Source organism: Liolophura sinensis, chromosome 4 (assembly GCF_032854445.1).
Source record: "Liolophura sinensis isolate JHLJ2023 chromosome 4, CUHK_Ljap_v2, whole genome shotgun sequence".
Classification (NCBI taxonomy): Eukaryota; Metazoa; Mollusca; class Polyplacophora; order Chitonida; family Chitonidae; genus Liolophura; species Liolophura sinensis.
Window position 1 is genome coordinate 23,384,477 of NC_088298.1, and position 15,167 is coordinate 23,399,643.

The 15,167-nt window shown below is 37.2% G+C and overlaps 1 protein-coding gene across 1 annotated transcript in view; it reads right to left on the bottom strand.

Moving 5' to 3' along the window:
- Nucleotides 1–15,167, bottom strand: part of LOC135464534 (neurabin-1-like) — an 85,506-nt gene that overhangs the window by 24,056 nt on the left and 46,283 nt on the right. The window contains exons 5-7 of the mRNA XM_064741959.1: nucleotides 14,732–14,864; nucleotides 14,100–14,220; nucleotides 437–541 (exon numbers count right to left, since the gene is read on the bottom strand). Of these exons, the coding sequence (XP_064598029.1) occupies nucleotides 437–541; nucleotides 14,100–14,220; nucleotides 14,732–14,864 (359 nt within the window). The remainder of the gene's footprint in view (nucleotides 1–436; nucleotides 542–14,099; nucleotides 14,221–14,731; nucleotides 14,865–15,167) is intronic.

A 15,167-nucleotide genomic window follows, 5' to 3' on the forward strand; every position in this document is an offset into this window, starting at 1 on the left:
AGGTGTCCAGATTTCATTCTCTTCCATCTCTCCTGTGTTAAAAGTGCTGAAGACAGGATGTCCAAAGAGCACCAATTTTCTATTTGACCTGTCCATTTTGATGACAGAGACTAACCCGCTAACGTTATGTACTGACCATCCCTGACAGCCGTCAGCAGCATCATCTGCTTACTCAACTTTGCCACTGTCATCAAATCTTACCTTACACTCAATTCTATGACACCTCATTTTGTCGCCGACAAGCTACTTAGAAGGTCCAAATGACCATAGAATACATCGTTTTCTTCTTGTGACATTGCACTATGTGTACTTAATTTATGTTTTATGAGCACACGTACACCGATAACTGAGAGGCATTAAAGGAAAGAACAAATGAGTTCACAGCTTTGGACCGTCTTGATACAGACGGGAAGGAGTTTTAAAAGGTTGTACTTACTTGACTTTCCCACTAGTATTCCTGAGTACAGAGGCAGCATAAGCCTGGGTAACTCCTACCAGGCTCTTCCCATCAACCTCGATGATCTGGTCATTCACTTCAATCCTAAAAACAAACAAAAACACACAATTCACAGATCCACAAAAAAATTCCAAAAAGAACGGAGTTTCAATTATGTAATTATGATACTCCTTCAACATCACACATTTTCATCTAGTCAGCATTTGATTTTATTGTTGTATATTCGTTATCAAACTGCATGCCACACGTTAAAAGACAGGATGTTAAAAGTTTGATCAACTGACTGATCGCGGAACTGACAATGCCTTAAAACTGTTGTTGCTGGTTTTGGAGGAAAGTACAGAAACAAAGGTTTTTCTGTCGTTTCAAACGCTGTTATGTCATGCAAGAACGCTTGGCATCCCCCATTGCTGAGGTATAGCAACAAATAACATCACATCTGCCGGATTCATTGTCATCACATAAGGAATATGGTCATCAGGTAAATTTTACAGAAACTGTCGAAGATTTCCTTTATAAGCCCTCATCACGTAATTGAGATAAATGGTATTATCCCTCATAAATCTTCCTGAATCGTGGCGTTAGCTCTGTTCCCCAGGGTATCTTTCATATCATTTTCACATTTCATCTTAGCTTCTCTTAGGACTCAAGAAGCACATTAACATGGGAAAAAACTAGATCTTCTAAAATTTTAAAGTTTTAGCAAATCAGTAAAATAATTGTAACAACAACAAGGCTGAAAGAGAATGCAAAATCACAGAGTGAAATCTGTGTAACAGGTCTGTGTATCGGCAAAACATTAAAGAAAATAAGAAAAAAATATAGGAAATTTAAATTGCCAGCTTACCCAATATGGGAAGAATCTAGTAATAACTGTGTTCCCATCTTTGTAATAAAATCCTGTTATTAGCAGTGGCACCACCAGCTTGAATGGAAGTCTAAATGTCAGATAGTATAGCCTGTTGTTTCAACACACACCAGCCGGCCATTCAGACTCCACTACCCTTCCCTTCACTCCTAACAAGTGCTGTAGCATCAGCTGGCATATGCAAAGGGCCAGTTCCATTCATCCCCAAAGGGAGGATGGAAAACAACAATAGAAACAGTGCCACAGCTTGCCTGACCCACCAAACCGAATGAGCCAGGCCCGTTCATTGAAAGGGCCAGTCAATTGTAGGAACACAGGGGGAATACACAAGGGCACATAGTGGACAATGAATCACACAGCTGGGCACAAACCAAGCCATTAAAAGGTCCCAGAGATCAAGAGAACTGGACACTGGAGGGCATTAATTTTATAATTCTGGAGTCTAAAATTGGTCAGAAATCAATATTGTGGGGTTTGATCGGCTTCCGTTCAGTAATTACACACGAAACAAAGAGATAATCATACTGTTGGGACTATTTGCATTAGACCTAGCTGACCCCTCCCACTGGTCAGACTGGAGACAGACTGGACATGTAGTAGAGAATGCAAACTGACCAGGACTGGACCTTTCATCTCCCTTACCATCTGTTCTGTTATCACCTCTCTCATCTCCACAAAACTGGACTTTGTACTGAGCACGTAACTTTCACACATGCCGCATAGCGAATAGAGTAGTGAAAAAAACCCACTTACATTACAAGTGTCAAGCTATGATCATTCATTCAAAAATTTTTCCATTCAAACTTTAATTATATTACAATTTATTTAATAAAACTACAAAGAAGTTTAATTCGACCGACTAATGTTAACCATACACACACACACAAAAATATATCACATACCACTAGAGCAGTATTTTCATTTCAAGTTCCACATACATGTGTATGTTTAACTTTTTCTGGTCAACATTTACAAAGTTAACAAATGAATGCTCATGCGTGTATTTTCACAACACCTGTAACACAAATATTGTTACATTTTGATGACACTAACACCTATCCTAAATGACCACAAATTTCATACATGACTAACTTGTCCATTCTGAGAATTCTATTGACTTTAGACAGGTGTTTTGAGGTTTGTTTGGACCATGAGATGAAATTCTACTGGAAAATTTTATGTTTCAGCACTGAAAATAATAATTGCAACATTTATTTGCTTCTGAAAATCTACTTTTGTGATCGAAAAAAAGCGTATTTAATGAAGTGTTTCATGACATTCAGAGAGTTAAGTCTCTGTGCAATCAGAAATGCAAACACAGCATACCCTAAATGATCTAAAATCTTGGTCCATGACTTAACTCGCTCAATTTATTGCATTCTGAGAATTCTAATAATTCTAGAAAAGGCTCGTTTAGAATTATTATGTATGTTTCAGCACCAAAAATAATATTTTACAGCATATTTGCCATAGATGTAGACGCACCTCTCTGACAGTACAGATTTGTTAAGAAAATCACACTTCTACAACGTTAGACACCAGAAAGCACTGAACAGCCTATAGCAACTACTATAACTTTGGTCTGTACCCTCAAGCCCCTAATCTTCCCCACCATGACCATGAAATGGTTCCTCAGGGAGCACTTTTACAGTCATGCCTGAGTCACAGGAAGATCTGAACACTAAATCAAACTCTGATTTGAAAGGAAAGACAGAGGTGTTATAGGAAACCACCAGAAACTGATCAGTTATCTAAACCCTTCCACTACAATCATTAATTTGAATTCTGCAACAGCTTGACTCATAATTATACCAAATTAAAAAAAACTAAATACTGAAAAGTGAGTTCACTCAAAATGTTCAGGCTTGCAAATAACTAAGGTTTGGTGACGTCAAACAAATGTTATTCATGAAGGTGAAGCATACAGTACAAGCGTAAATGAAAATGGCCAGTTGCTTGAAAAGATTAGGCACAGTATTTATTTCTTGATTTGATTGGTGTTTTACACCCTTCAAGAATATTTCACTTATATGATGACAACCAGCATTATGGTGGGAAGAAACCCATGACCATTCGCAGGTTGCTGGAAGGCCTTCTCATGTACGGCTGGAGAGGAAGCCAGCATGAACTGGACTTGAACTCATAGTGATCACATTAGTGGGAGACTGTGTACTATACATCTTCAATTAAACAATATGGTTTAATATCCCTGCACTTTAAAAATCCCGAAAACAAAATACTGAACATTTTAATAGTATGAATCACATAATAACTTCAAACTGTGTGCGAACACACGACGGAGTTGCATTCAGGATAAGAAGAAAATAACCTCAACCTGTAGTACTTGTGGCTAGTGAAAAATGAACAAACAACTTCCCAAAACAACTACACAAAATCAACCTTCTGTGCTACAGTTTTTGCATCCTGCGATTTAGATGGGATTTCACAAGAGGACATACTACATAAAAAATGACTACTGTAATTCTTCAACCTTTTCGCATATTTGCAAGGTGTTTACTCAAGCAAATTCTGAAAGCATTATTCTGCACTGACTGATAAAATCATACTTTTTGTGAAGCCCAGACACTAGCCGTTCCAACCAATTTAGTCTCCAAAATCAACTTAAAAAGGTGTATAAATTGCTCTTTAGTACATGGAAAGGCTGAGGAATTAGGGTACCATGAATTCCATTTGCAGCCTCTAAATTCCTTTAACACCCGCCCCCCACCCCATGCAAAAAAAAAACAAACAAAAACCAAACAAACTGGCAATAGTGAGTATTAAACTCCTGACCTGGCAGCACCTTTTTACCCCTCACTCCCTTAATTTCAAAGCCATGCCTTTAATCACCTGTTAGCATGAATAACAGGGGCTAATCTAGACTCCCTCTTCCTTCATTACTGCTAATAAATATGCAATTACAGCCTGGACCATGGAATAGAATAAGGCGATCATTACTTTAGAGCATGACTTTTAACCCCTGGAGATGAAAATCAATTCCCTGACAGAGATAAACTTGCCACACACGAATAGCTCAGGTTATGATGACTAATACTGTCCACATACTAGTAATTCCTAACTAAGTAACTAATTCCTTAGTTAGAAAATAGCACCGTAGATTAATACACCAATTTTGAAGAAAACAGCCTGTTTGCGCAACAAGGTTCTCTGTTTCTTTGAACATTGTTTGAATGAATGAATGAATGAATGAATGAATGAATGATCATGGTTTAACGCCACATCACATTATTTCAGCCATATCGTGGCGAGAATAAGGTGAAAACACAAGGCAGTGAATGTTCATGCTTGTACATCATGATGGCCAGTTTTACAGCTAGAAGAACCTTGAGTTCACAGGATTTTGGCAAGTTAAAGACAAACTCTTCCATGTGAGAGATACACATCATTTTAGGTTTAGGTGGACCCTATGTCAATGGAGGAATGCGGAGTAAAAAACATTTTACATGTGTTTAATTAATTAGCACTGAAATTTATGTTCTGTGAAGGAAAATTTAAGGGTACTGAGATGTGGATTGGTGAAGTGTGCAAGCAGCATTATCTGCCATCAGCCATCAGACCCTCTGTCTGTACACGATACACACAGCGGGTCTGTACACCATACACACATAGACCACAGGCTTGGAGTACACTAATTCTTCAAACTCAATACTGTGAAATATTACAAGAGAACTATAATCAAGTGGAGAGAAATAATCTGCGCAGTTTTAGGAACCTTGCATCTTTAGTGACACAAACAAATAATTTTTGGTGCTTCAAAGGTTAAAACTGTTGAAGATTTAGTACCTTAATTCTTCTAATTTTTAAGACCATGGTCTGCTTTTTTTAGCCAATGTACATGTAACTAAAGCACGAACATTGAGTTTCTCTTTTTTTTCACATGGTTAGTGCATCGAATGAAGAACATATTAACATAAAATAGAAAATTTTATAATACTGATCTACTCCCGTTCCAGTAGGCCACTTTTCTACTTTTTTTTCTATTTTAGTTGCTAACCTGGATGTCTAATAACCTTCGCTTTTACAACCTATTCATATGTTTACTTTTCCAAACAACTGTCACCACTACTAATATCTGTCCACAAATTAGAAGAATTAGAGTAGTGTTATAATCTACATGCACACTGTACTTGTGATCAGAATGTTTGTTTACAGGCGCAAATTGTAATCAAACAAATGGGTACACTTGGGTATGCATCCAGCCCAACCTTGATTACTGTATCAACTTGAATAAATGTCCCACAAATTAATATAATCACTATGGTACATATAATACATGCACTTTAACTCCTCACCCCTGAGGTTTTGGAACCCTGCCCTCAGGGGTCTGTCAAATACCCAGCAGAGACTGGAGTCTAACATATGCCCCCAAATCTCCCTCTGGGTGTTTAGGCTGGGGCAAAAGGGCAGGGTGGAGATGAGGTGCTTAGACAGTCAGCCTATAGGAGGAGCAAACCAGGGGCTCCCTAATGGGCTAAATGTGGTATTAATTAGTCTGCCCTATTGGGGTTGGGGGGCGGGAGGAGGGGGGGGGGGGGCACAAGTAAATAAGTCTGGGGTATTGACTGTTCATGATTGTCCCATCAATAAATCACAAATGATCATCAACATCCATTAATTACACACATCAGGTAAGTACATTCATGTTTACTCACACATAACAAACACTAATTTTGACAACATAATTATTTAAAGCAATTCTAACATCATAATGTTCATTAGACAACTTAAAATGCAAATAAAACTTGAAAATTTTTGACGAAATCTGGTACATCCTTTTGATACTTTCCAACTGTACATTTCTAGAGGCATATAAATGTTGTAAAATACATTACGTTGTAGCTATCGTGCTACATTCCTCACAAGCCTCAGAACACCTGTCTAAAATGAATAAACCTTTCAGAATTAGACAAAGTGTACAACTAAAGCCATGGGTGGAATTTCACGTTATTGTTATTTGTGGTTTGTGTAAAGTTTTTATTCTGTAATAATAAGTATTTTGCAATGATAAATTCCTTCAGAATGCAGTAAGGACACACAAAATGACATTTTAGTTTCACGGGCAGTATAAACGTAAAATAAAACTTAAAAATCATCTGATTTAGAGAATGTTTGGTTTATCCCAGCAATTTTCCCTGCTTAAGACATGATTGTAAAAGCTTAAAACGCAGGAAATCCGTACAAAGCTGAAGATCTGACAAAAATGAAATCTGGATTTTCACTTTCATTATTATTCTAGTTTTGACAATATTTCTTAGTGTCGGGCCACCAGTCAAACAAAAAATAAAATTGGTGTTGCCTAAATGTAAGTAAGAAAAAAATAAGCCGATACAAAGTTATTTGGAGAAAATGTTTCTCATAAAGGTCAACCTTTGTAAAATGTTTGTAGTTCTGATTCTAATTAGGTTTCCATCATCAATCTCAGTATCGCCACGATACGGCTGAAATATTGCCGGTGTGGCATTTAGCCGTAATCATTCATTTATTCAATCTCACAACAAAGGTGCTTTGAGAAACATCATGATGATGCAAGCAGCAGAAAGCAGTGACGGTCTTTTCCAGGCAAAATACAGGAATGCTAAAAAAAAAAACTGAAACCATTTTGCACTCATCTTTCTGTTAAACTTCTTGAGTGATACATATAATGCCAGCTGTTGGTGTTTTTCATATTTCGAGCCTTTTTTTCAAGCGGTGAAGTCAAACGGGCTCTGTTAGCAAAACCTCAGGAGGCTCATTTTAGCTTCTGATGCTCTGTGGTAAAAACATAATCTTGTGTCTGCCAGAAAACTTTAGGCTTTGAAAACTGAGTCAGGTCGTAAGTCACTGGGCTGTAAATAGGTTTCCAAATGCTTTTTCCCCCATTACACAAACAAGAGAATTTAAAGGCTGTTGTTGTTGGCTAAACTTAAAAAAAAAGAGTATTCTTCACAGTGCTGTACACATAGAGGAGAATGAATATCCATGATAATTGAGAACCAAATTCCTGAAATAAACCAGTAATTTGTACAAATTACACACAAGTTTCTAGCGATGAATGACTGGCCTTTCCAGAAAACATTCTCTGTGGTGTGAGTTTTAATGCATGACATTAATATCAGTCATTCTTAGAAAGAACCAAACCAGCTTTGCCAAAATGACTGAAAGCTGTACAGAGTAAATACTGAAACATCTGAAAATGGTCATGTAACAATGTGGGCAAATGGTTTGAGATTAATATTTACTTTTTTAATTTATTTGATTGGTGTTTTATGCAGTACTGAAGAAAATATTCAACTTATATGATGACTGCTAGCATTATGGTGCGAGGAAACCTGACAGAGCCCGTTGGAAACCCATGACCATCCACAAACTGCTCACAGACCTTCCCACGTATGGCTGGAGAGGAAGCCAACATGAGCTGGACTTGAACTCACAGTGATTGCATTGGTGAGAGGCTTTAAAAATGCAAGCTTCATAAAACTATACAAATTATTTCTCAACACCCCATAGTTCTCATAGAATGCTTCAAAATATTGGTTGCAGAGGCAGTTTAAAATTTTTGTGTGTGTGTGTTTATTTCCAAACGTGTTGAGAGTCCTCTTATTGGTCTCTTTATTTCAAAATTTACACAGATCTTGTGAAATTTTGGCAATGTTTATTTGTGCAAGGAGTTTGTGGATGCTACATACCCTATTTATTCTAATTTGATGGTCACCTGGTCGGCTCATTTTAGGCAATATATACATAATTGTATCAGGAATATTGAGTTTCTTTTTTCTCAAATGGTTAGACCATCTAATGAACAACATACTCATATCTTTACTTTTCCAAAAGGCTGGTAAAGAAATGTAATAATCTTTCTTTCAACACCACTAAAATCTGTCCAAAATTTTAGACGAATTAGGTTATAACTCCCTGTATACTTCCTTCCTGCACCAGTAAAATCCATAATCCAAAGCAACCAATAACATGTTTCCTTTACCTCAAAAATCAAGGCTAATGTTTCATCACCAGGCCACATAAAGACAGACAGGGTGCACACGTACCAATACATAGCCTTGCTGTCAGGAGTACTTACACAACTCATGACTAGCATCAAGTTCAAGTCAATCACCCTTAAGGACATGAATGGGCAAAGTGCAGGTGCTCATCAATTATCTGTACATTCCATATATTCTAAAGGACAGCTTAACCTTCTGCTGACAACTTACCTTGATTCCTCAACCATTTTGCATATGAAAAAGCAACTTTCAGTGCAATATATGCACATTTGTAATTTTTTTTTTGGTGACAAAACTACATTGTTTGGATTTGCCAATTTTTGGTGACAAAACTACATTGTTTGGATTTGCCAATTTCTTAACCTGGAGAGCAGACTAATCTTACCAACCGTGTTGTTTCCAAGCACTATGTTGAAGTATGGTATGTGGCAATCTCCACTGCATAATGATTTGATATTCGAGTTTATTTTACGCCCATTCTTGTGAAAATGGCTCAAAATAAACTGAGCTATTTCCTCACAATGCAACATCTAGTACCTTTCATTGGAGTTGCTACAACACATTAGCAATGCTGGTACATATAATCAACCCACTGGATGATGTCTAACATGAAAGCATTCATATAATATAAGCTATGTTATTGACAGCCAGCTAAGCACAGTTTAGGTGTACATTTATAGCTTATACATGCCTTTGGTGCCACTTTTGAAAACATTCCAATTTAGTTCTAACATTAAACATTCATTTCTGCAAACAACAGGCAGTGTTGTTAATTTGTGCACCAGTTTTAAACCAAAACAGTTTAAAGTTCATACCCATTTTTACTGAACACCACTGAGAAAGTGTGACACATGTTCCGAACTGGCAATGATATCACTTGATATGTCAGTGGAAGTCGAACTTTTGCCACTGTGATCATTCAACATTTTCGGATATTGGCGAAGTGTTGATTCAAGCATCTTCTGAAGGCATCGTTCTCTGCTGACTGATAAAATTACACTTTTTGTGAAGCTCTGAAATTGGCCCATTCATATAATGTAGTTTTGTTTCCAAAATGAACTTCAAAATGTGCATAAATTGCACTGAAAGTTCCTCTTTCACACGAGAAAAAGATGAGAAAGTAAGGTACTGTGGGGATGTCTTACCATGATGCTATATCCAGTGATCAAATATTCATGTCCAATCACATTTCCAAAACGCAAATCAAATCAACTAATGCCTACAAAAGTGCCCAGCGGAGACCGTGACTTCTGCCGTGTACAGACGTCCTGGTTTTGTTGAGTGCAACATACACGTACTGTAAAAGACTTCAATGTCTCAACTCAGCCATGGGTAAGTCATTTTTCCTAGTTTGTATTCTTCTACATAGCTTACTGCTTGACTACTAACTCATATTTAACAAAAATTCCTTAACCAGTGTTCCTCGAAAATATCTTACCTATGCAAAATCTTCAATAATTTCTGCAGACAGTAGACAGGCCATTTGGATGAAGTCCAGTATTTAGCTCCAATGTTTCTACTCAGCTGCCTCTGTACCCCTTTGGCAGGACTGATACCCTTTAAGCGGGTGCACACAGGCTTAAGCCCACATCTGTCTACCCTAGTTCCCTCCCCCCTCCCCACACTCTTATCTCCTTATCCCAGCTTCTTCTAGTATAGCATCTCCTGATGTGGAGTTTTACAAGTACTGTAAATGTCTTAATAATATGTCCATATATGTGATAATGTTGTCTCTCATTCAAAATTACTGTAAAGGGTCTAATCATCTTGGAGATTTTTACAAGAATGAATGAATGATTATGGTTTTAGATCTTAGGCCGCCATGAATTTTACTTCATAACCTACCCTATTTCTTCTAATTCTTAGGACATCTGGTCTGCTCTTTTCAGCCAGAATACATATAACTGTGGCAAAAATATTTAGTTTCTTTTTTTTTCTTTGCATGGTTAGTGCATCTAATGAACAACATGCTCATATTTTTACTTTTCCAAATGGCTAGGAAAGGAATGTAATCTTCTGCTTTCAGCACTACTAATACCTATCCCAAACTTTAGAAGAATCAGGGTAAGTGTTACTGTCTTTCTCCTGTTTTTCCCCGATTTTCTAAACACCTAAATATATCTTCAAGAGGAAGAGTTGCTGTTACACTCCACATTTTCCAACACATTTTTTCAGTGTTATTTTTCACATCATCCTAAGGTATTAAAAAAAAAAAGATACATTCTGCTCATAAAATAAATCTATAAATTGGTGTTGTCTTGCATGAAGGAAATAATATCATATTTAATTATTACTGGACACATACATATTATCACAGACATTAACATGGAGAATGAAAGAACTTCTGCTCATTATTGTTTTCTAAACTATTAAACTATAGTGATATACACATATAAACTTTTTTATTACAGACTTAATATATCCCCCCACCCCCCAAGAAAAAAGAAACCTTTATTTTGGCCAAATCAATACACTCAAATGCATACAAAAAAACATCAAAACATAAGTCTTCAGGCTTAAATCTGTTGTTAAGTTAACTTTTGCCAACCTTTTCAATCACTAAAGCACCTTTTTAGTGGAATTTCTGTATGCAATTATTATGAAAATGATGCTACAATGATTTGTTTGTATCACTAAAGATGCAAGTTTCATAAAACTGCGCAAATTAGTTCACTAAACCCCATAGTTCTCCCAGAATCTTTCAAAATATTGGTTGCAGTGGAGGCTGAAACGGTTGAATTAAGATAATTGCTTCATATCTTCATTCATATCTTCATTAATATCTTCATTAATGTATATATGTGGCAGCTTTCTCAATCCTCGATGTCCACAGCAGTTAAAATTTCAAACTATAGGCATCCAATTTTGTTTCATCCTATTAGGTTAAGCCCTGTTGAGCCAGCCTGTTGGCCCTCCTCACCCCCCTACCACCCACACCCTTGTTTATAGCCCAGCCAGTCTCCTTAACCAGGCCAGTCATCTGTCTATTAAAGCCTTCTTCATGCAAGGCCTCATTGCTCCAGACAGCACATGTGCGGTCAGTTTATACCCACCACATGTTCACTTTATTGCTAACATGCACATATATTACACAACACTGGGTGTGGTCCACATTAAATAATGATATACTGTAAATCTTCAACATTTTCGACTGCCAAAGCCCTTTTTTAGCAGTGGAAAGTATGCACATAATTATTATGAAAATGATGATAAAACAATTCACTTGAGTCACATGATCCAAGTTTAATTTTGATCCAAGCTGCGCAGATTTTTTCTCTACATTCTATGGTTCTGTCAGAGTATTTCAAAATGTTGTTTGTTCAAGAGTTGAAAAATTAAGGTACTGTTTGCATTTTGTTAGGTATCAAGATTGTGCAGTTACAATTCATGTTTGTGTTTTATTTTGTGTTTTTGTGTTATTAAGAATCCCATTACAGCCAAAAAAGTAAAGTAAATTTAACAAAATTTAGGTCATCACCATATGACTGTTAAAAATTATATTTGGAAACAATGATGTATTTTTCCCCCCCACGATTTCTCATAATAAATGACACATAAAATATTATAATACAAATTTATACTCAGTTTGCTTTAATTCTGTTAAAACACAGAAAATACATCTACCATAAAGTTATGAAATTTTGATGCACTTAAAAAGAAGAAGTTATTTGGGAAAAAGCCTCAGTTTAGAGGATACAAGCATCTTGACCTTTTTTCTTTACAGAAAAATGTAAGCACAACATACTGTTTACACTAGACATGGAATTTACACATATACTGTCAACAAATGACCCAATATCATTTAATACAATGTTTTCCCTGTTTCAGGTCACTGTAACACTCTCAATGTCACCTAACATTTATCTACATGTCCTCAACAATACTTTCAAAACATCAAAAACACATAAAAATATAACTCTTTAAAACTTAGGGTTTCCTTGCCATACTGTTACACAATTCCTTTATAAACTTTAACTTAATCTGTAAAACTTCCTCCCTCATGTGGAGCCTCTAAATGATAATGTATCTGGGACTGGTCACCACAACAACAACTCCATATGGACATGTGGTACCTGTTTGTCAATCAGGAGATTGCCGTAAATACCCTACATATCCGTGAGCGTCCACATGGGAATACACTGAAACCTGTCAAATCAGGTACCTTCTCCCTAGCACCTGTTCAATCTCAACTGACCGCTGGTCTGTAGCAATGGATCGAGTAATCTGGTTAACAAACTACAATTCCACCCCTGACTACATCCTGTAATTCTTCAGCCTTTTCACATGTTTACAACGTGTTAATTCAAGCAAATTCTGAAGGCATTATTCTGTGAAGGCTGATAAAATCATATTTTCTGCAAAGCCTTGAAATTGGTCAATCCAACCAATGTAGTTTTGTCTCCAAATTCAAATTAAAAATATGCATAAATTGCACTGAAAGTTGCTCTTTCATACGCGAAAATGTTGAGGAATAAGAGTAGCATATTTTGCCAGATTTTGAGAGGTATTTGATGTTTGTTTGGAAGGTGGGATGATATCCTCCTCGGAAAGTTTCTGCACCAAAAGTAATATTTGAAGGCCATTATTATCCTCTAAAAATGCACTTTTTTGATCAAAATATTAGGCCATTTTTATAGAAGTAGTTTGAACACAAAACATCACTGTGAAGGTGGACATGAACAACTGACTACACAGCTTGGACTCAAAAGTAAACATTCCCCATGGCAAAATACCTCAAAATTTGATCCCAAAAACCTTACATACACATGAATGTACATTATCAAATTCTATATTCTCACTTCCACATGTGGATGGATGATTTTTAACACAATTTATTATGATGAAAAAAAAGGTTTCACAAGTCCAAAGATCCACATGCTTGAAGAATAAGACAATCATCTGGCATCAAGGGAAACAAACACAGCCCATTATTATCCAGTATTGAAAGTTTCACCGTGAGCTAGTCATGTGATCTAGATAACAATGACATAGCATTGGTGTAGAATCGTATATGACATTTAATCAAGACCAGGTAAACGTTAGGCGGCAGGACCTGACCTCATTTTTACTGACATCAAACGTTCCATTTCCACGCTGGTTATCATGACATCACATTAGGGCCAGTACGACATTATTATAGAAGATGATGCATATCATTATGACATTGTGCAGCAATCCATTTTTGATGTACGCATAACAATGGCTCAAGGCCTTGCTTCACCCCAGCGTCACCTCATGGAATAGGAAATATGCCGCCTCACTAATATGTAACTCCGTCTGTCTGTCGGTCAACTTTTTGACATCCTCTCTTTAACATGGGGGCAATGTGTTGAAGACAACAAACTCTTTGCGGAAAATTTATCTATACAGACAATACCAACAAACGGTCGTTTCTCAAGAAAGTTTGAAAATATCTTACCCTACATGTGTGTACCACCCAACGACATTAGCAATCATATAATCTGATGAAATCAGTTGTTTTTTTTATTTCGAATTTTTAACCAAAAGCTCTGAAATCAGCCAACTGGAGGAAAATTCCCATGCCTGAACACACATATGAGTAGCCCTGATACGTTAACAGATTGCCCACCAATCTCCACCGCCCAGGTAGGAACGCACAATCCACTGCACAGCTTGGACCTGAAGTACTTCAGCTGCGAAAGTTCTCCATTCAAAACACCACTTCAGGGTTAAAGGCAGAATGATCTAATCATAAGTCCTTTAGGAAGGTTAAACGGTTTCCCAGTGACTTTCCACTGATTATTTATCGACTTACCTGGCATCTCTTTGGGCAGCCCCTCCCGCTGTCAGAGTCTTTATGAAAATCCCCAGTTTTTCCAGACCAGAGTCAGCTCCAACTCCCATACCGATAATACTCAACCCCAGTCCTTCGGGGCCTGAAAACAGGTTTCAAGGTCGTGAGATCAGAGATCAATATGGGTTTTGAGATCACATTTAGTAGAGTAGAGGGTGCGTCAAGGTCAAAGCTAATTTAGTGGTTTCCAGTACAGTCGTACGTGGGAAGGTCTGCCAGCAACTAGTGCATTGTTGTGGGTTTCCCCAGGCTCTGCCCGGTTTCCTAACACCATAATACTGCATGCCATCGTATTAGTGAAATATTCTTGAGGTCAGTATAAAACAGTCAAATACATAAATGAACCTAATTTTAACAATATTTGAACATTTCTGGCTTTTGCGATATCAGACTGGTCAGATAAATCAAGATCATACTTACAACGTCAAGGTCAGATTTACAATGAGAAGTAAATAATCGTACATGAGAAGTCATGACGATGTCAAGTCTGTCAGCATTTGGCCAATCACACAAGTGGTCAGAGTCTATCAAAACTACCTCTCTGGGATACATTCTGTCTACATTAAGTTTCCAACACAGCTAGAAAGGCCTACCTTTCTCCAAGTCCACGGGAAACACCTCCATCTTCTCCACCCGCTTCTCAAGCTCGTACTCTGCCGAGGCGGCGACAGGGTCAATGTCTTCATTACGACGGTCGTATTCTTCCCCAGAGTATGTACAAAACACCTGCAAATCACAGGTGAAAAACATCAAGACAGGTGTTAAGTGCTACATAACATGTAAGACAATTGGTTCTGGAATTACCCTTTCAGCACTCTTTAATAGGATCTCTGGCTCTCTACAAAGGGAAGCAAATCTTGCAACTTCAAAAACTGTAGCGCCTTCTAACTACTTGAATAACAAAACCATTAATTTCTGTCATCATAACTTGCCATAGATGATGTTATTCAAACAGGCAGAGAGCAACAATGTTTTATGAGTTTGCTTTGCTTCCCTTTGTAAAAGATGAGACAACTGCATCTCTGTAAT